The sequence below is a fragment of the Perissodus microlepis genome, chromosome 7 (genome assembly GCF_051167445.1).
Source record: "Perissodus microlepis isolate ML-2025 ecotype Zambia chromosome 7, ASM5116744v1, whole genome shotgun sequence".
Lineage (NCBI taxonomy): Eukaryota > Metazoa > Chordata > Actinopteri > Cichliformes > Cichlidae > Perissodus > Perissodus microlepis.
Genome location: NC_140467.1, coordinates 9,087,042 through 9,108,059, shown reverse-complemented (window position 1 = coordinate 9,108,059; position 21,018 = coordinate 9,087,042). Strand labels below are relative to the sequence as shown.

General features: G+C 39.3%; 4 protein-coding genes across 5 annotated transcripts; 2 read left to right on the top strand and 2 right to left on the bottom strand.

The window, feature by feature from the left end:
* Positions 1-214: 214 nt before the first annotated feature.
* On the top strand, positions 215-11,611 carry terb1 (telomere repeat binding bouquet formation protein 1). Of its 2 annotated transcripts, XM_084933218.1 has the most exons (21): positions 215-865; positions 963-1,073; positions 1,233-1,364; positions 1,689-1,820; positions 2,041-2,101; positions 2,239-2,357; positions 2,523-2,651; positions 2,754-2,906; positions 3,002-3,133; positions 3,297-3,422; positions 3,666-3,796; positions 3,891-4,195; positions 4,273-4,337; positions 4,796-4,858; positions 5,539-5,757; positions 6,761-6,832; positions 8,275-8,340; positions 9,464-9,534; positions 10,161-10,193; positions 10,269-10,316; positions 10,994-11,611. In XM_084933218.1, exons 1-21 carry the CDS (start codon positions 829-831, stop codon positions 11,030-11,032), a joined length of 2,244 nt encoding a protein of 747 aa, XP_084789344.1. In that variant the 5' UTR covers positions 215-828; the 3' UTR covers positions 11,033-11,611. The 2 variants fall into 2 exon arrangements, with proteins under 2 accessions (XP_084789344.1, XP_084789343.1); XM_084933217.1 differs by having other exon boundaries at positions 217-865; positions 10,161-10,316.
* A 1,835-nt stretch (positions 11,612-13,446) lies between these two features.
* On the bottom strand, positions 13,447-15,725 carry LOC146382524 (uncharacterized). The gene is made up of 2 exons (XM_084933214.1): positions 15,493-15,725; positions 13,447-14,837 (listed from the first exon to the last, which is right to left on the bottom strand). The coding sequence occupies exon 2, from the start codon at positions 14,828-14,830 to the stop codon at positions 13,973-13,975; it is 858 nt and encodes a 285-aa protein (XP_084789340.1). The 5' UTR covers positions 14,831-14,837; positions 15,493-15,725; the 3' UTR covers positions 13,447-13,972.
* A 2-nt stretch (positions 15,726-15,727) lies between these two features.
* On the top strand, positions 15,728-17,179 carry LOC146382523 (uncharacterized). Its single transcript, XM_084933215.1, has one exon. The coding sequence runs from the start codon at positions 16,132-16,134 to the stop codon at positions 16,810-16,812; it is 681 nt and encodes a 226-aa protein (XP_084789341.1). The 5' UTR covers positions 15,728-16,131; the 3' UTR covers positions 16,813-17,179.
* A 139-nt stretch (positions 17,180-17,318) lies between these two features.
* LOC146382522 (uncharacterized) lies at positions 17,319-18,952 on the bottom strand. Its single transcript, XM_084933216.1, has 3 exons — positions 18,714-18,952; positions 18,514-18,616; positions 17,319-18,326 (listed from the first exon to the last, which is right to left on the bottom strand). Exons 1-3 carry the CDS (start codon positions 18,809-18,811, stop codon positions 18,006-18,008), a joined length of 522 nt encoding a protein of 173 aa, XP_084789342.1. The 5' UTR covers positions 18,812-18,952; the 3' UTR covers positions 17,319-18,005.
* Positions 18,953-21,018: the final 2,066 nt, after the last annotated feature.

The window sequence follows — 21,018 nt, the reverse complement described above, 5'->3', positions numbered from 1 at the left end:
CACAATTCCTGTTTTTCCTAAAGATACAGTCTTTGTTGTAACCAATTCCTAACCAATCGATATAAGTCCTTTTCTCCTTCCTGTGTTCAGCCATACAACTCACAATGAAAAATTAAATTATTTTATTAATTCCTACAACATAGAGGCTCAAGTGGCAAACTACCCGTTTCAACTACAAATTTACAAATCAATCAAATTTTGTAATTTCTTTCTTTTTTGTCCATTTCAGTCAACTTCCCTCAGTGACCTCCTTGTTTATGCTGCAGTTGGTTTTTGGCGTTGAATGGATATTGTCAACCATTTTTCTCTGAACATTATATTGATCATCTTTAAGAAGTTATCCGCATATTGTAGCATCATCCATAACTGTGTCCCAATTCGGGGGCTGCATTATGGGTAGTAGTAGTAGCAGCTAGGCTAGTCCGTTTCCATGGTAACGTGCAATGTAAAGTTTCGTCGTCACTTTCTTTCTATTAAATATCTCTGGTAACGTTTAATATTGCTGATATCGCAGTAAGATACTCGAACCTTTTTTCCGTGACGGTTTGGGAGTGTATTTAAAGTTAGGACATTAGGGTGACAATAAACAAGTTGTGGTTTAACTGAGCACAATTACTTAGTTTAGATATTAGGCTTTAGCTAACTTTTGGCTAGTTTAGCTATAGCTAGCTAGTTAGCGAGCATAATTTCTGAAAATGGTAGTATTATAAAGTTCACCTAACTGAACAAATATGGGAAATAAGATATGATGTTCCCGTAATTTGGAGCTATCCAGACACTAATGACATTTGCCAGTGTTTTTGTTAAACACTTCAATTAAACATTGACATGGATAAGACTAAGATTTGCAGCAACCGGCGCAATAGTAAGTGTAATTTCCGTTTACTCCTCAGGCTCTTTCATGTATTTGTGGAAGGACAAATGTATCCCTGACTGGCTATATTACATTCTTCCGTTTTCAGCTATTAAGACAGATCTCAGTTTGCTGCTGGAGTGTCTCAAGTTTCAGATGAAATGCCCCGATTTACAGAAACAAGCCCTTCTCACTATTCATTCAATCTGCGAAAAGAGAGGTAATAATGAACAGTCAATGACATAAACGTACTTTCAACTTGAACTGAACCCGAACACATCTGTCATATGAATACATGTATTTAGTGAGATATTTATATAGCATAAGGTCTTGACATGGTAACTGATGACTGTCTCACTTTAAATTGGGAATATTTCAGAGGATAATGTGGACCTGCTAAGAGAAATGGGAGGTGTGGCATTTGTGTATAACCTCTCCAAATCCAGCATTGTTCATCCAGATGTTAAGGAGACTGCTCTCTTTACACTTGGCACACTGGCAGAGGCCAACGGTAGGCACGTCTGATATTTGTCCAATCTAAGTTCAGGGAGGTTTTCTTTTTTTTTAAGGATGCAGTTTCTGGAATCTTCCGATAATTACGTAACATCCTCATGATGGGACAATCAAGCATCGGAGGGAAGAAATACCCTTTTTTCCCCCAGAAATTAAAGGCAGCTCTGTGGTCCTCAATTGATATCCAACTTGTGCTTTATGTGTGTAATATGTGTTTGTGTGATATGTGGTATTTATTAAGTGTTTATTAAGTGTAAATTGTTTTAAAATAAATTATAGTTTTAAATTTTAACAACATATAATTTGTCTTTCATTTTGTTAGTCTACTGCAAGAATTCTCTGTGCAAAAAGGAGACATTTGCAGACCTTGCTGATTGTCTAATGAAAGAGGACATCCAGCTGAAACAGAAGCGACTCTCTGTTTATTTGCTGCTTGTGCTGGTAGCCAACAACAGTAAGATCAAATTCTAAAAAGACAGAATAAGTTTAAGCTACAGGACTGGATCACACATTTATCTGCATGTTTATCAGTCACTTTACTCTATATGGTCTGGTTTATTTGCAAGCTCATTAAATTTATTCCATATAACTAGAGCAAAATATAGCATGAATCTTTTTTAGTTCTGAGAGCATGATAATGTTTGCAACCTTTGTCTGACTTTGTTTTATTGTAGAATTAGGACAGACTTTGGCTCAGACCAGTGGCTGCATGGACGTTCTACTGAATCTCTTCAGGTATTTCTCATTGCTGAAATCTCTTTTGACCAAAGATAATTTTTAATCAAACCACTTGTAGTTACAAAGAAAGGAAAACAACATCAATAAAAACACTCATTTGAGTCCATGTAAGGTAAATGGTATATATTTTGCAGGGCCACTTTCCCCATCTCCACAGAAGCCACTTTCCGAGCAGCTAATGCTACTCAAACTTACCAGCTGTGGATGTCTGTGTCTAGTGCTCTTTGTGGATGTGTAAACAACCCTCAGAATGGTAACATGAGATTTGTATTTTTCTGTCTTGTTCAGATAAGGTGAAATGTAAAATACAGATTTGCTTGCTATAGTGGCAACAATTTTCAGTACTCAATTAAATGTTTATTTGGGGTAAGCACAAAAGCTGTTTTTTGCTCTGTTATTTCTTTCTTTTGTATTGCAGAGGAGGGTCAGCGTATTTGCGTGGCAGCGTTTCCTGTGATTAAAATCTGGCTTCAGCAGCTTACTTTTCCACAGACTGAAATTTTCCAGCCAATATGCACATTCATAGCAATGACAGTGGCCAACAACTGTAAGTGCTGAAACTATGTTTTTGTTTTTTTGAAATGTAAAACATCTTAGTTGATCCTGAAATGCAAATGATTAAATGTTCTTCACTTCTTTCTTTTGGCAGCCTGTGTTCAGGAGAGTTTTTCTGCCTGTGGGGGATTAGAAACTCTCGCTCTTACCCTGGGTCGTCTAGCTTCTGCTGCAGATACGAGCTTATTGTCTTGCCAGCTTTCTGTTATTATATCCAAGACTCTGTCAGCTTGCATCACTGATAACTGTGCGAACTGCTCACGAACACATACACATGCACCCTAAATCCACAACTGAATAACCAAAGTATCTCCTTCTTTATTTACAATCTCGTCTTTGTAGCTTCTCTGGCTTCAGGTCTGGCACAGTATGGCGTGGTCTTACACCTTTTCTCTTTGCTGGCTAGTCCACACTTGGACCCAGAAGACAGGCTTCCTATTTTACTAAGCCTTGGTTACTGCACTGAGGCCTCTGGTGCGACTGCACTATTTTTTTTCTGCTTAAAATATATATTCCAATTTATATCTTAACTATGATATCTTGCATAATGCACATATTGAGAGCACAGTGTTCCTTTTTTAAAGACACACACTGTCCATGCATTTCACAATTGCACTGTGCTTATTTGGTTCTATAGAGAAGCACCAGTCCCAGCTGATATGGTGTGGAGGGCTCCCCATTATCATAACTTTACTCACAGAGGATTCAAGTGAGGAGGTTAGGAGGGCTGCTACATTCATATTGCAAACTTGCAAAAAGGCCAGTAAGTCAAAGCAGTTTTATTTTCCAATAATTCTGTATTTCTATGTATTTTCACATGTCACAGTCACTTTGATATTTCTGTTTAGCTTTTAAGTTACTGTGTATCACAGCAGTCTATCTTATATACATTTTATTTGCATTATTTGCCTCTGTCTTACATTTAAGATGACTGGCATGTATATAGTATGCAAAACATAAGAATCTGCTTTCATAATGATCTGCAGTATTTGCCTTTTCTATAAAGCTATGTGCTCAGGAGTGGGTGATCCGATAGCAAAACAGGCTGAAAATGTGGAAGCCCCTAAACACATTGAGGAGATCAGGAGTTCAGCCAGAGAAATGCTACACAGGATTAACCTGCTAGAGAAGAGAAGGGTGAAAGTTAAACATGCATCAGACACATGTATTTGCCAAGTCTAACCAGATCATATCATGGTGACTCATGATGTGTACTTGTGTTGATCTTCAGGATGCCAAGGGTAAGCAGGAAGACACAGGTCTACCAAATTCACATGAGGGGCGAGACCAAATATCTCTACCAGCTTTAATTCTGCCACTGCACATACCACAAAATGAGGGTGTTGAAACTGTCCCCAGAAACATAACTGAGTGGGGGAATAATGGTGAAAACAAGGAATTGACCTCTGGGTTAAGTTCTCACAAAGAAACCAGTGAAGGTGAGGTCAGGTGTTCAATGTGCAAAGGTACTGGATCGCTCATGTCTTCTCATGTCCTGCCACTAGAGGGAGCCAGTAAGCAACTTGAGGCAAACAGGTTAGTGGAGTTGCTCTGCGTTTGATATTTATCAGAAAAAAAAATGAGGGTGAATGATAAGATTTTTTTTTTTTTAGTCAGCTGTTTAAGCCACTATTTCCAGTCAGGTACACAAAACCAAGCGAGATTAAATGTATTGAAGGTAAGAGACACAGTATCACTTATTTTCACTTCCAGGCAATAGAATTACAGTATTTAGCTATATGCTCAGACTGCCTTGACTTCCTCACCTGGTTCCCCCAGTTAACTCACCTGTTTGCACTCTGCAAATCACTCCCTCAATATATACACATATCTTCCCAACATTTAATCTCTAGATTGTGTGTTGTCTGATACCTGAGTTTACTGGCATTCTTTTACTCAGTTAATACCTGTGTGAATGTTTTTTTAACGTGTTCCTGGTGTTTGGATTTTGCCTTTTTATGCAATCTGCACAAGTCTCTGCCTGACCTTTTTTGTATCAGACTGATTTGTGTGTATGGGTGTGTGTGTGTTTACTTGCCTCCTGTGTCTTACACTTGGATTTTCAATGAAAAGGACTTTGACATTTTCAGTAAGTGTATAGTATGTGATGTTTTCCTAAATGTGTTTTATGTTTAGAGTTACAGCATTCTGATATGAAGAACGTGATCAAAGCCCCAGTCCCTTATAGTCGTTGTGCAGGTAGGAAATAGCACAGAAATCCTATTAATTTTGTATTATTAAAGGCAGAGTTTAAACAAGGACAGCGTTCGACAGCCTTTACTTCTCTATATCTTTGCAAACACGAGTGTCTCTCTTAATAAGCCTCATTTCAAAATAGTTATGACGTATTAAAGTAGGACCATACATTTAAAGTTCTGGTTAAATGTACAGCTAGGCCTCAGTCAAACAGGCATAGACACCGGTATGGGACCCACTGGCATCACTAGTGTGAAAATTGTCGCAAAGAAGTATACACACTTTTCCCAATGGCCCATCTGTAGACCTGCGAGAAAGAAGAGATTTATTTCACAGCCTCCACTTGCTCCTGATGGTCACCAAATGGTCACTAGGCATGTGTGACTGGGGCCTAAAAAGTACATTTGTTTCTTGCTTCTGGTATCCTGGGGACTGCATCATAAAGCAGCTCGATCCCTTCAAAAACTGCAACGAAGGAGTAACTGGAAAGGCAACTGTAGTGAAGAGCTCAGTCACTGATTGTGGGCTGTGACATTCAGTTACATTTTTGGGGAGGTTGACATCAGGTTATAGTGTAGGTTATGGTGTGGAGTTTGGGAAGTATTTGTGGTTATGACATAAACATGGTTTACAGAAGGATTTAAACAGAAGTATAAATCCCATGTCCTTCTTTCTCCACATAGCCTGTGTGTTACCTTTTGAGGAAGTGACCAGTCACACTTTTGAGTCTCTCCAAAGCTCTTGCCACCAAAGCTGTGACAGGCACAAGGTTCTCAGAGAGGCCACCAAGCACTTCAGAATGCATCACTGCAGGCTTGTGTTTGAGAAGGAGCACCAGGATCCCGCTGAGGCTGAGAGATATTCAACAGCAGAGCCACAGCAAACCTGCAAAAACTGGACTGGTAAGAAGATTCTCCATATGCACAGAAATCCAGTTTATCACTGGATTTCTGTGTATTTACAGTTAACACTAATAGTTCCTGTAGCTCCTAGGTTTGCATTTTTTTTTGTTTTATTAAAAAATACTAAAAAATACTAATTATTGTTAGTTTCCTTTAAAGGCCTTGCTGCTAATGGATAGACAGAGTTTTCAACATGTTTGGTTCAGAAGGTGATGCACTACCTGCTTTATCACTCAATTAGCATCAAAGTTCAGCAGAAAAATTGTTTTCCTCAGTGACCACAAAGGGTGCAATTGTTTGCACTTTGATAGACGTTTGTCATTGGGTAATCTGCTCTCTGTAAATCACACACTGAGATTCTTTGTCTCTTAGACAGGGTTGAATTAGTGGCAGCATATGTGATTTCAGCTAACCACATTTAATGGTTGAGTAATGCCCACATAATCTCTGAAGTTTTCATATTCATTTCTTGCATTGGTAGTCTTGCAGTGTCTTGCAGGCACTCTTCACTGTTAGTGTGAGAGAAGAACTGAAATGCATGGGTGGAGCTTTACTTTACTTTTGAACAGTATTTTATTGTCATTGTGTGAAAGTTTTTCTTTTTAATCCCTTTGTATCATATTTGATACATGAGTTTCTGACACCTTTATCTCATCAACATGATCAATACTTGTTGATCAATACTTATGGACGAAAACTATTTTTTTTGTCTAAAATTGACATTGTTGTTAACAAGAAGGTGTCAAAAATGCCCACTGTATCAAATATGATACAAAAAATATAATTAATATATAATAAAAATATATCATACCCAACATGATATAGCAAAAAAAAAAAGTGGATTTTGTTATAAGGCTTAATAAACATCTCGGTTCCAAAAAATCTGAATTTTCTGGCTATTTTTTGATGGGTTGGGTCTTACAGGGTTAAGTTGAAATAAAAAATGCTTAAATGTAAAATTGTTGCCATGTGTTGCTAATAAAATGACTCTGCTCCACTGTAGGACCTTCTGAAGGTGAAGGAAAGGTAATTAACAAGAACACTCTGCCTGAACACCGATGGAGAAAGCACAATGGTAAGAAATTTACCACAAACACCTGAAAGCACTGTTGCAAATGAGTCTTTGTAAATCTAATATACGAGCTATTTTGAACCCTTTGTGGTAATTATTTTGTATCAGAAATGCACCAGTGCAAGTACAAAAAAGAGCTTTTGCCACATACTTGGCACCAGTCACCTGGTAAAGGTGAACACATTAACATAAAAGTGTGCCTGGACAACACGCAGTGTTTCCCAACTGTGTAGTTCACTGTGGGGTCCATTTGTGCCAGTGTGAGAATGGTGCTGCTAATGTGCAGCACTCTCAGCTAAACAGACTGAGACTGAAAATTATTTCATTCACACCTGGCCTGGAAACCAGGTGCCCCATGATTCCTCGAACTCCATAGCAGTCTTCTCAGAAGCCACAGTTTAAACTGTAACCTTATATTATTATGTACTCTGTTTGTTCTGTAGAAATCAATTCAACTCACAAGTCTCAGTTTCCGAGGTTTAATATACCTACTGCTGATATAACAGCACTGAGTAAAATGTATGTTGTTGTTTTCCCTTATTTTTTTCCACCACAAACCCTGAACACATTTTGAGCTTTGGGGTGAGAAATATAGTTACACATTAACTGACAAACATGACAGCTTTTAATGTGTCACCATTCATCCAGTACCAGCAAGAGCGTGCAGTTATGGATTGATTGGCAAACATGCCAGATGTTGATGTGTCACAACAAAACCACCGCCTGTGAGGGCATTTGGCAAAATATGAATTGACAAACATAAAAGATGTTAATAGTCACCTCAAGGTACTTTATATTGTAAGGTAAGGAACTTACAATAATACAGAGAAAGGCCCAACAATCAGATGACCCACTATGAGCAAGCACTTTGTGACAATGGGAGTGGTGACAGTGGGAATGCATGCGTGCATAGGCATGTGTCCCCGAAGCAAAGAGTTTGTACTGCCACACCTTATCCTAGCAGTTATCCTGTAAGGGAATAATAATAATATATAACAATAATAAATAATTATTGGGGGGGGGGGCAACATTGCTTTATGGTAGCAGCAGTAGACATGCACTGAGAAGATTTTCAGATGAGGCAACAACTTTGAAGCAATAGTTTCTCCATTTATGTTGCATCAAGTAATAACTGCAAGAGCAGTGGCAAATAATGCAGAATGACACTTCTAACTTTTGGTTTTACTTTACATGTTTTTTACCACCACCAAGGATTAGCATTACAGTTTAGTTTTCGGTATAAATTCTATGGTGTGTGGGATGGTTAATGTCACAAAATTATGTGATACAGCGATAGGAACATAGAAACAAATTCAAGATAATAGAAAGCAGCAGGAATGTCCTGAAAGATAAAGAAATTGAGCAGTTGCGAGCTGCTGTGTTTTAGGTGTAGGACATCTATATGTATAATTTGTAAATTAATTTGGTTGTCTTTTTCTTTTTAGGCGTCACATTGGTTCCACTACAAAGAAGAGCTAAAAAGACAACATTCGCCTCTCATAACAGGACTGGTATGAGATGTTTTCACAAAGCAGCAGTTTAATTATTTACTGTAGTCCTGCATTTTTGCCATAATCAGCAACATAGATCCCATCACTCCTCTCTTGGACCTCCTAAAAAGGGAGAATCCTCCTGAAGATAGATATGCAACATCAGATAGGGGTATTTACAGCTGACTATTTAACTGTGTGAATGTTATGATTGAGAGCCTGTGGTGGGAGCTGTTCTCTGCAATGTGTTCCTGGCAGCAGACAAACCAAACAGCAGAGGGAATGTTGAACTGCAGCCAGTGTTCTCACAGTGCAGGCCGGAGCTGGTTCAAAGCAGCACAGCTGCATTAAGCTGTTTCACACTCTGTGTAACACTGTGAGAGATTAAGGCGGATGCTTTTGTGTCTTGCCAGTGACGCTGTAGTGAAACTAGAGGGATTGCAGTGTTTTGTCAGTTTGCAAGTTTGCATCATCTCAAAGGTTGTGTAGCCCAAGAATTGCAGTAGTGTTGCAAAGCAGTGGCACTGTTTCATAGTGCATTCTCTCTGTGCTGTCACACTGAGATTTACTGTTGTTTTTTTCCATCTCAGCTCCAGCGCTTACTCTGAGTCCATTCTTCCTTAGATTTTTCCACTGCCATCCATTTTTCAGCATGTTAAACTATAATACCGCCCCTCCTGCTCTGTCTTCATCTTCTTTTACTACAGCTTAGTACTACTATAAAATCAGTCCTAGGCAAAAAGAGAAATTGTCTTGCATATTAAATCTGGGGCAATTGAATATATAATGATAAAACAGGAGTTGTAAAGCTTTGTCTTTTCCAGTAGAGGTGCAGAGAAGATTTGCAGTACTGATTGTTTTCTCACCTTTTGTTGGAGGAGGGGAAAAGCATCTCCACTTTTAACAATAACTTTAAATGTAATTTAAACACACTGTCAGCGAATTTACTGAAATTCAGCTACACAAATATATGAAACTAGAAGCAATGCTGGTGACACACAACAGAAATCCACTGACCTCTGTTATCATTTAATGTCATTGTATTTGCTGATGGCTGTATACAAACTGAATATCAGTGATGTTTATATTTAACTAATAAATCAGTGCATCCCTGGTAAACATGCTTTCACGTGCTGTGTTTCAGATATTGAGATGGGAGGGAGGAGTGGTCACCATAACAATCAGCTGAAGATTGGCATAGATCACAGTTCCACTGTAAGTTTTCTATCAGATATGTTTTTGGATGTCGAGAAAAAGCTTTATTGTCATAATCAGTATTGCATTGTAGTTATAAGAGTAATTGAAGATAAAGGGCAGATACACACAGTAGAGTTTCAGTTTACCAAAGCGCCTTTTATCCCTGACAGTGCTTTCTGTTATTGGTGCTTGCATTTGCAATAGGGACAGCCCATCAGAAAGCGAAGATAATCCCGTTAAGAATTAACAAATTACCGTTGCTCATCGAGATGTGTTGAAATCATTTTAAATGTGAATAACATGCTTTGCAAAATGCAGCTGTTAATGGGCTGAAACCAGTGTGGTCTGTGGATGCTGGTTACAGGCAACTTGGCTGGATTGTTTTCAGTATGAGTAAATGGAAAAAAGAAGAAAAAAAACAGATGTTTTGAAAACATTTTTCCTCTTTCTTTATTATATATGTGATTAACCATGGCTTCAGTAACCAGGCCAATTTTTGATAGAAAATGCTTTAAAAGTTACTAAGCACTGAGAGGTGTGGCAAATGGATGAACATGTGCATGTGCATACATGTGAACATGTATGCACATGTCTCTGGCTGTCTTTGTTTACTTTTCTAACTTTTTTGGCTTCAATACTCTTAGAAAAGGAAGAGAAAGGACTTCAGCTGTGAGGAGGTGGGTTACCTGCTGTCTGGAGTAAAGACGTATGGCTTCTCTTGGAACTTAATCTTGTGGTCATATCCCTTCCAGCCTGGGCGCACCAATGTTGACTTGGCCAAGAAGTACAGGCGACTAATGGTAAAATCCTTAAATTAAGTGTTTTACAAGTTACAGTGGCCTTAGAAGTTTTGAGCACAGTGGTACTAATTTCCAAACTCTAAAGGGATGACATGATTTACAAAATGCACAAAGGTAATTTCATACTTTTTAAAAATTATTTTGAGTAAATTACTTTTCCCCCCATTCATTAAAAAAATGCCCAAAACAAATTTCATCACCTTGCATGGTTGGTGTTCAGGAAGACCTAATTTGGCCAATTTCATAAATGTGTTTTTTACTCACCCGAAGTTTTTTCCCTTAAAAGCCTCTCCTTCAGACAGAATCTCTCATGAATCTGCATATACATCTCTTCTGATGATGTTTATTTGCAGAATTCTCTCAATGAATAACCTCTTCAGGAGACAGGCGAGGTTTTCTTATGACTCTTTCATGAGGTCATATTTGTGCAGATGTTGCTGCAGTGCACCACCACTCCCGTGTCTACTAAATCTGAATAGAAATGTAATCCTACTGCCATAGGATCAAAAGTTTTTGTTTTATTGGTCTTGTTGTTTTTCACCATTAAGTTGATCTTTCAAACCTTTTGAATTATGTAAGTGTCAGTTTTTGACTAGGGGTGCTCAAACTTTTGAATGCCACCAGAACCGCTAAACTACACAGACTTTAATTAGCTTCATTTGTCTTTTTGCCTTCAGAAACGTAAGGCCCAGGATGCCAGCCGTGCAGATTCTTGATCCTTGTTCAACCTAGGATTTGTTGATCAGCTGACTGGATTTACCTGTGAGGCCTTCATTGTCACTTCAAAAAACATTTCAATAATTTTTTTATGATCTCCAGCAGTATATATTCCTTATGGTTATATTATACCTGGTGTACTCATTTTATTGATTTGTGGTTTCAATGCAATATTGTCTCAAACCTGTTTGAGTTATGGTTTGAAAATGAAAATATAGCTGTAGATGTTATTTATTTCTGATTATTCGTTCATGGTTTATGTTCATTTCTTTGAGAATGAATTGTGCCCGAATTAAATTGATATTAAAAGGTAGATTTAAGCGATGCAAAAGCACCTATTGAATAATTACTATATCGTACCGCATAACCGTCTATCAGACTAACTGGCCTTTGAACAGTGTGTTCAGATAGTCAGTATAAGTATAGTTTTCCACATATTTATTTTTCTGTATCATAGCTGTTTTTAGTCCAGGTCAGATTTACTGTATGGCAGTTTGGATATAATCTGGTCATTAAAATGACTCTTGTTATTTCATATGCATATTAAAGAAAGTGGTGTCTGTTTCACCAGTTATTAACCAGAGTTGTTTTCCATAAAGTTTTCAGGTAAAACAAGACTATTTAGATTATGTCTGATTGCTTCTTTTGCTTAGACCCGGTTAAGGCCTTGACATAGAGCATCACAGAAGCAAATGCCAAGTCCTGCTTTCTTTGTTTTTGTGCTTCAGTTCACAGACAGGAAATCAACAAGGGGAGAGGGGACTCAGGTCAAGCACTTTTGTTTATTGAGCTGAAAGCCTCTGGTATGACAGGAATCACAGTGCAAATCAAACTGCTTATCTTTCCCAGTGTGCCTCAAGAAGCAGCTCAGTCTGCAAAATGTGTCCTTTAAAGCTTAGCTTGACTGAGATCATTGTCTAGAGTGCCTCTCCCATTCTGTGGGGACTCATCAGTGTGTTGCTAAAATCATGGGTCTTCCCCATTTTCCATGCCCTGGGGCGTAGGCTGTAATAGTTTGAGACCTCATATAATAATGGAAGGGTGAAAGGGAAATTTTTACTGGTGATAGTGTATACCCTGGCATTAAGCTTTTCCCGTCATTGATTTGTATTTCTGTTGAATTGGCAAAGTAAATGCGCAAATTATTGCTTATTTACATTTCCAAGTACACCCTCTTTCAATTCTAAGCTTTTGCATATCAGGATATTTTTTAAAAATCATCCGGTCCTTACCATGTTCTAAAATTTCTAAAAAATAAAAAATACAACAACCTACAACGAAAAACAACACAACATATTACACTATATTTATTTAACAAAAAGCTAAACTGCAGAAGTGGTATGTGAAAAACTAACTACACCCATGTAGCTTGTAAAACCACCTTTAATAACAATAACGTGAAGTAATCATTTTCTGTATGACTATCAGTGTTTCACATTATTGTCGAGGATATAAAAGACTGATACATGGCCTTACATGTGACTCTAGACTGATGTACAGAGGAGTTCACTGTCGACTTAATGGCTGCAAGGTGTCCGGATCCTGTAGCTGCAAACTGAGCCCAAATATTTACCCCTCCACCACTGTGCACGTGGAGATATCCACAGCTGGGAAGATTGGAAACCGTCTTAAATGTTTTCCACTCATGAAAAAACGGGCAATCCTCCAAACCAGCACTATGCCAAAATCTCTGCTTTTATAGAGGTGCAAACATTTGCTAATTAATCAATTAATCAAATGTATTTGGTTAGCAGCACCTGTCGGCTGCTTTTCACACACTGCTTCTACATTGTGGTTTAAGCTTGTTATGATGTAATATCTGAGGTTGTGGTTACCCAGTTATAGGTTATTTTTTATGACCTGATAAATTAAACCACAGAATTGCAAAAGCGTGTGCTCTCTTTCCACATGACTGTAGATTAAAGTTTTAAGGCATTTAGGAGTGGCCTCTCATACCACTGTCCTGACTACTCAGACAAGATTTTGGGATAGCAATGTAGTGAAAGCAAGGGGAGGCATGTGAGGAACAGATTTCTCATGGACTGAAATGCAGTCACACTGAAGACTTTTGACCCAGGCCCCATGAAAATCTCCTTCCTCTGGAAAGAATGTGGCCTAGTCTCCCCCCTTTCTCCTCCCTCCTCTGATGTCCTCTCTCCCACGAGACAGTGAGAAGCGCCAGTCCCTCTTAAATGAACTGGGATTTGCTACATAGATTTCTATTGCCATTTGCAGAGTGCCCCGTACATGTAGTAGTTTGTCAAATATGCCCAGAGTATCTCCTATTTTTCCTCCCCCACAAAAATCCATTCCCAGAATCTTCAGTGTGACCAGATACTATAAAATATACTTTTGAAAAACAGGGAGCAAGATTGTGATGTGTAAATGCCAGTTTATTTTCAAAGGCAACTACTTGACATTGAAAATTCATTTATTTTATTTAAAATTACATAAGATGACAATCATTCTGATTAGTGGATTATTGAAAATGCCAAGTATTACTATGTTAATTCATAAATGTGTAGTAGATACTCGTAACCAGTTGTGGAATGCATATGCCGTTTCCAGCTGAAGTTGCATTCTTTGTCCTTTACATTTATTTCATTAACCTTCTTTTCATTTTTCTTTTTGTTGCTATTTTTTTTTAAACAAAAAAGAAAACTGCTCAAATATATACAAGACACATTTAATTTCTGCCTGGATCTTCACAGATGAAGATCTCTGTCTAATAATGAAGTATTCTAGGTCACTCTTCTTTCCATCACAACACACACATGTACACACACACTGCTTTTTGGCACCTTTGGTTCATTTAACATTAAAAAAAGGCTCTATTAGCATTAATGTGGGCACTTAGGGTGAGTCAAACCACTGTTTTTAGATCCATACACAATTTAGATTTAGAGGGTTTCACTTCCTTCATGAATCCTCTGATGGATTCACATCAGCTCAGTAGATGTGCTCATGTCTGTGATGGGAGTGTCATCAGGGACATTGACATCTCTTGGAATGAGGTCACTGCCAAGGTCATTTCCTCTCAGCTCCGAGTTCTTTGGGGTTTCACTAATGCTTTCCTCGTTGACATCACTTCCAAGCTTCTCCAAACTCTCTTCAGCCTCCACCTCCATCGGCTTTTCCAGATGTGCTTCTGCTGGCTTCTCTGGCTCAAGCATGGAAATGTCAGCAGCCTCATCCCCATCTTGGCATTCCTCACCAGCTGGGAGGTCTGATGGCTCGTCTGGATTGACTGGGACAGGGATAGGATCTTGGGAGGGCGCGAAATCAGGGGGACCAGAGTTGGTCAAAGGGGGCGAAGAAAGAACCGGTTCATGGAGAGACTCTTGTGTTAGTTGATCCGGCTGCTGCTCCAGATGCTCCACTGAGGCTGGTGCTGGCTCTGAGATGGGCTGGACTATCTCAATGTCTGGTTCGGAGTCAGGAGCAAGCTCAGCTTCAGCAGCTGGTTCTGAAGGTGAAGGTGTGCTGGCTGAGACCTGAGGTTCAGGTTGGACTGCGGCTTCCTTTACCACAGGTGCTGGTTCTGTATCATTTTTCGGGGCTGAGGCACTGGAAGCCTCTGCTTCTTTAAAATCCGCGACACATTCTTCATTGGGTAAACACGCCACTGGTGTCACTGGCTCTCCCACCACCACATCTAGATCCTCCGTTTTGGCGGCTTCGTGAGTCTGCGTAACTGCAGAGTCGTTTCCTGGCTCCTTTGTGGTCTTCTCTTCAACAGCCACAGTCTCATGGGTGCTGGCTGGGGTTTCTCGCCTTCTGCTGAGCCTGTTTCCCATAATGAGCCTGTACAGAAAGTCAAAATGATAATAATAATAATGCCAAGAGAGATGCTTATTTGACTGGTGGAGATGAAATTTGAGTGTTTTAGTACATTATGTTCTTCTTCTTTGCACTGTGTGCTCTATTTTTTCTGAGATGTCTAAATATATTTCTGGAGAGCCCAAGGACCAACTAAAGCTGTTGACTAAAGCACTTGTTTGATTAATCCTTTACTTCCTGTACCCTGATATACACATGCCGACCACAAAAAAAACAAAAAACAAAAAAACACTCTGTTCACATCATGACCTGTGCAGTCACCACTTTTGACCACTTCATAGACTTTCAGTCAACATCCCCTTACTTAAAAAGGTCAATTAAAGTCTTCAGAATCATTGTTGTTTTGTCTTTCTTAGATTCTATAAAATAATATGTTCCAGTCGCTTATAAAAACGAAGCATAACTCACATAACTAGTATTACTACTAAAAAAAAATGCAAGCAACATAAGTTAGGCAGTAAACATTAATATTTGGTGATCGCGAAAGGAAAAACAAGTTTTGCAGACGACCCCGCCTCCCTGTCGCGGTGCTCAGACTGTTAAATTGTATCCAAATAGTAGAGAAGGAGCAAAAACACTGTGGTTAAAATGTCTAGGAGAATAATAGCATTTCACCAACCTTTGTACTTTTGGCGTTGCAGCAGGCCTATATATATATATATATATAAAGTTGCTGACGATCCCTCTCGTGGAGGAGACTGCTTGTTAAACCGCTCGAAGTGCGCACAGCAGAGAGGAGCTGAGCCCTGCACAGACTGCTGAGGCGCACATTCTCCGCGTCCACGGCGCGCGCTCCAGCGCGCAACCACTTAACTTCCTGAACCAGATTGGCTTCGTTGCCTTTTCTCGGTTACTAAACGTAAGTAAACAACAACAAAAACGATAATAATAATAATAATTAAAGGATCTGCCTTACTCAGTCAAACTAGATATTATGCCATTAAACTAAACCACTAAATTGTGTGTTATTAAAGCCCTGGACAGTTGTAGATGTGCTTATAGAAAGCTTATGCATTAGTTGTTCAGTATAGCCATGATGACAGGAACGTGAATACAGTTATATGACATAAGGCCTTCATATTGGAGAAGTAAACGTGCTGATCGGCTGACTGAGGCTGAACCCAAAACCACTGACACATTTACTGTAACATCAGTGTGTTCTTAAGCTGCAAGACAGTCAAACGTCTTTAGGATCTTTGGTACTTTGAGCTTCTCTTTTCTGCTCTGATATACATAATTCTCATGCTTAGTTTGCAGAATGTTTGTTTTGATTGATTGCATGACTCTTTATTTAATCTACAGAGTAGTGAGGATGTGGCCTGAGCAGAGAGCCCAATGTGCTGTGAGGAGTCCCGCGTGTCACGTTCGTGGGATCTTTCTGCTTCTCCTGCTTGTCATGGTTCAGATGATAATCTCCTTGGTGCCTTTTGATGGTGTGTTCATTCGCTCCGATAAAGTCCTCATCAGCCCCTACAGATTCTGTCAGATCCAACAAACTGGTGAATGGTCCTGTGATAATGTGTATAAGAGTCACCTGTACGAGCTATCGCAATCCCAAGGAGCTGAAGCTGAGACTTTATCTAAGCCACATTCGAACTCTGTCAGAGTAGCGGTTTACCTAGCTGTGTATGTTCCAGTGATTATCGTGGTGTTTGCCCTGATGGGCGTGCATTCAGTCATCTCTGACAAAGACGAACCTGCTATCTTTTGCAGCACGACTTTCCAGGTCGGAGCAGCCTTGCTCACCCTGGCTGGCCTTTTTGGTTTTTTGTTTGTCTATCAGTCATATGTGAGCTGGCAAAACATAACCGTTTGGTTCTATATCTATTTGGGTGTGGTGATAGAGCTGGCTATCACATCTGCACTGACCCATGTGTCAGGTAAGCGACTGAGATCATACTGGGAATGCAGCGAAATGCTTAAGCTCATCCCTGTTTAAATGCAAATACGAGCCACAGACTGTGCAGTTTAAATAAAGCGATTAATGTTATGATCATATCACAAAGACCTTTGAGTGGTCAGTAAAACTAGAAAAGTACTATATTAATGCAATTACACACAAATCTGCTTAGGAGAATATGTTGATTGCTGTCATGATGTATTTAATGATAAGCTGTATCCTTCAACATGTTTAACGTGTCTTTTGGTGCTGCAATATCACTTATGCAATATCATAAACCAAGTGGTTTATGAAAGCCAACACACATAATGTATAACACAACAAAAAATATGATCTGTTGAGTCTGAAATGCACAGCTGGTGGATGCATGAGTGGTACCATAATTGTGCTGACAGTTATTTCTATATAAGCTGTAAGGAATAAAGAATATTTTTTTTTTTTTCAAAGTGTGTTCTTATATCTGCTACCTCATATATTCAAGGAGCAACAGTAATGTGATTTCTGTAACTACAATTTCTAGTTAATTCACATGAATAACAGTATGCTTTATGTTTTGGCAGTTTAATGCAAAAGCAAGGCTTTTTTCAAGTTTCTCCCCCACAGAACAAGGCCATTTGTACTGCAGCAGCACCATGCTCAGGGTACTAGCAGGAACTTGTTAGGTCTTCTGGTGGAAACATTTCTAACACCAAACCTTTGTGGTGAAAAACCCACAGATGCTGTCAGTTTCATATACAGTGTCATGCATGTGAAAACAAAAAACGTTCTGTTCCCCCCCCCATTAAAACCTTCAGTAAACCTAAAAAAAAAATACCATGTTGTCAATTTTAGTGTTTGGACCCAAGTGAGAAAAAAAACAAACACAACACTTAAGTAACTGTCACACTGTAAGACACTAAAATAAGTAGCTCCTCTCACGCGAGGTGCTAGATGCTGCCACTGAAACATAGACTGAAGTGCTGAAATTTGATTTCAGTGCAGAAGCTTTGGTGAATTAATTACTTGTCTCCTTCTCTGGATGTAGTCCTGTGAAGCGCTGCTGGGATGTACCTCTCTGAGACACCAATTAATGGATCCATTCTCCAAACTGTTTCTTTGTGGATGAGCTGCCAGCTATGTGTCCTCAAGTACTGACTGGACTCTCACCTGAATTCATAATTTAGGACGCATTCCCCCAACTGACACTTTTCAACTTAATGCAAAAACTTTTTAGTGTCATTTAGATAAGTTAATCAGCTGAAAAAAATTTCCCGTACAAGGCGTAAGGCGTCGCTGTCCTCTGCTGCTGTCTGGGGTGGTTCATGCGTCTTCCCAGCCTCCACATCCTCAACTGTTCCTGAATGCCGACGCTCAGATGTTTGACGCTGCGGGCTGCTGGTGTACGGTAATGTTTCTACCTCTGTAATGTCCAAGTCTGATTCTGAAACATACGTCATGTCCAGATCTTCAGTGCAGTCTGATGGGGACTCCTCTGCAGCAACTGGATTCGCTGTCAGCTGTGAATTTGTGGATTTCCCCATCTTCTTAACTGTGTCCACTGCTTTTTGTTTACCCTGGGTGTGGGAGAAGGGGAGATCAAGCAAATATTCCACGACAGTTAAGAGAGTAGCCCACATGTGATGATTAAGAGTTTAACTGCACACAGTAATATTGGATATCATTTACTTTCACATCATTATATTGCACGTATAGGGCATGTAGAGAAAAAAATCAAAGGTCTGAAAAGAGAAGCAGCACCACCTGCTGGTGAGTCACGAGTGTCAGCTCCTCACATGAGCCGTTTGTGAAATAGGAAACAGCTGCTTCTACCAGCTCTTGCTCGTTCATACAGTAGAACGCAGACCTGGGAACATATAAGTGGATTGGGTAAGTTAAAAAAAATTAAGGAGCTTTAAATGGGGCCTTAAACCGACCCCGATCGCGTTTCTTACGATAACTACCTGGCAGCTTTCCGCTTTCTCTTCAGTGGCTTCTTTTCTTGGCTTTTCTCCTCTTTCTTTGCCATCCATGCAGGCAGCGACCTGTGTCTTTCTGACATGTCGCGCTCTTTACGTCGTACGCAGCTTTACAACACTTCGAAAGTCTGCCGCAACATCACGTAAAATGAAACGAGACTAACCTGTTTACAACACGGTTTGCACGAGCTCTGGTGCCGCTGACAACCCTATAACAACCAATCACAGTAGAGAGTAACCGTGATGTCACGGGCTGACAGAGTCGCTAGCGACACCTGGCGGACAAGGATGTAATGGCACCATACAGCCACGACAACAAAGGATTAGCAAACGGCGGTTTTCAAAATAGCGATTCAGACTTTATTGTCCGCTAGATGGCGTTAGAGCTCTACTTTTTTTCATTTAACGCCTGTAAGGACTCTAACCCCCACCTTCACCCACCCCGCCCTTAAAACTTGCAGATTTGCTTTTTATTTCAGCACTCATGAATGGAAACATTATGTAATCTCACTGTCTGTCCCAGAGATACAATATCTGAAAGGACCTTGAGAAAATTTATTTGACTTCAAGACTCAAAAGTCACAGTGAACTCACAGAACATGTTTTCCCATACTTTAGGATCAACAAAAATTCTAGTAAAATCGTGACATCATAACATTTATATCAAAAAGGTCAAAGGCAAACTTCCCAGTAGCATCATATATTCTTGACATTATTTGTGGTTATAATTTAAAGAAACCACATGCTGCTCCATGAGAGATTGTGACTGTGTTTCACATTTGTCTTCATTCTGCAGTGGTGATAATAACATTTTGTAACCAACCTGAGTGGTGGGCAGAGGCATGAAAACCACAAGGTAAAGTTTTAGTTTGAGGGAAAGTAGCCAGTGTCTGTACAGTATCTTCCATATTTTCCTTTCTTCCCCCTTATCTTACATTAATATTTTGGTACATGGTGCACTGTACATTCAGAACTGAGCTTGACACAGATTAAGTTGTTGTTCTTACTGCTGAATCTGTTTTGAAAAAGGGTGAGAGTGAACCTGCTCTCGTCTGTGAAAAGCACATGGCACCAGTACTGGTCCTGCCGACTAGAGGATGTATGGCCATGACCACATGCTCATGAATGCTTCTGATTGCTTGGTCAGAGACATTCACACCAGTGGCCTGCTGGAGGTCATTTTGTTGCTCTGGCAGTGCTCTGGAGCAGATACTAGTCATGCTCATGATTTATAGATCTTCTACAGCTCTGTCCAGGTCTCTTCGAATAACTATCTGTCTCCTGGAATCTCCTCCACGCTCTTGAGACTGTACTGGAAGGCACAGCAAACCTTCTGGCAATGGCACATATTGATCCTGGCAGGGTTGGTCTGCCTGTGCAACCTCTGTAGAGAGTAGTGATACTGACCCTAACCAACCAAACAAAAAAACAAACAACAAACATACAGTCAGCTAAGTTGAGGAGGAAAAACACATCACTGGCCTCCACCTTTAAAACCATTCCAGTTTTTTTGTTTTTGTTTTTGTTTTTGAGGAGTATAAATAAGTGAATCTACAAATAACTTAAAAAATAAATAAATAAAACAATTCTAAAAGTCGTAAAGAAGAATGTGAACACTATTATGAATAAATCAATAAAAACACCAGTATAAATAAACATCAGATAAACATCATTAGCCAGTACTTAATCAATAAGAAATGTAGCTTAGCTATTTCCACTTCAGTTTATGATAAGTGGATGGCACTGATAGCAGATTGAGTTTGACAGCTTACAGACGCGCTTCAAAAATGCACCACTATCACTGAAAACAGTTAGTCTAGTGGCACATTTCTGTTAATGATCCTTATGCTCCTCCAGTTAATACACAAATGCATGGGCCCAAATATTAAATTATGTGATGTAAAAAATGCACAGTTATATACAGTATACACAAAATTCAATCACCATTTGCAAATCTCTTTCTCATTCCATATCATTGCACACTTACTTGTGCACACATATGCTCGCTTTATTTTGCTGGAAGTAATCAGGATCACAAGTACTGTGAGTGCGATTAAAACTGTGTTCTAAGTCTGGTCTAATCTAATTTTGAATCTTTCACCCAGGACTTTCTATTGTCTCAGCTCTTCTGCAGATTCAAGCACAAAAACGCAGACGTAAGCTAAAATAAATAAATAAAATAATAGTAATCTTTACAAACCAGTACCACTTTCTGATTTGTGTCCTCCCACTTTAGAGATACAGTTAAATGCTTGTAGCTGTTAAAATGCAATCTGGACATGCTGGAGTG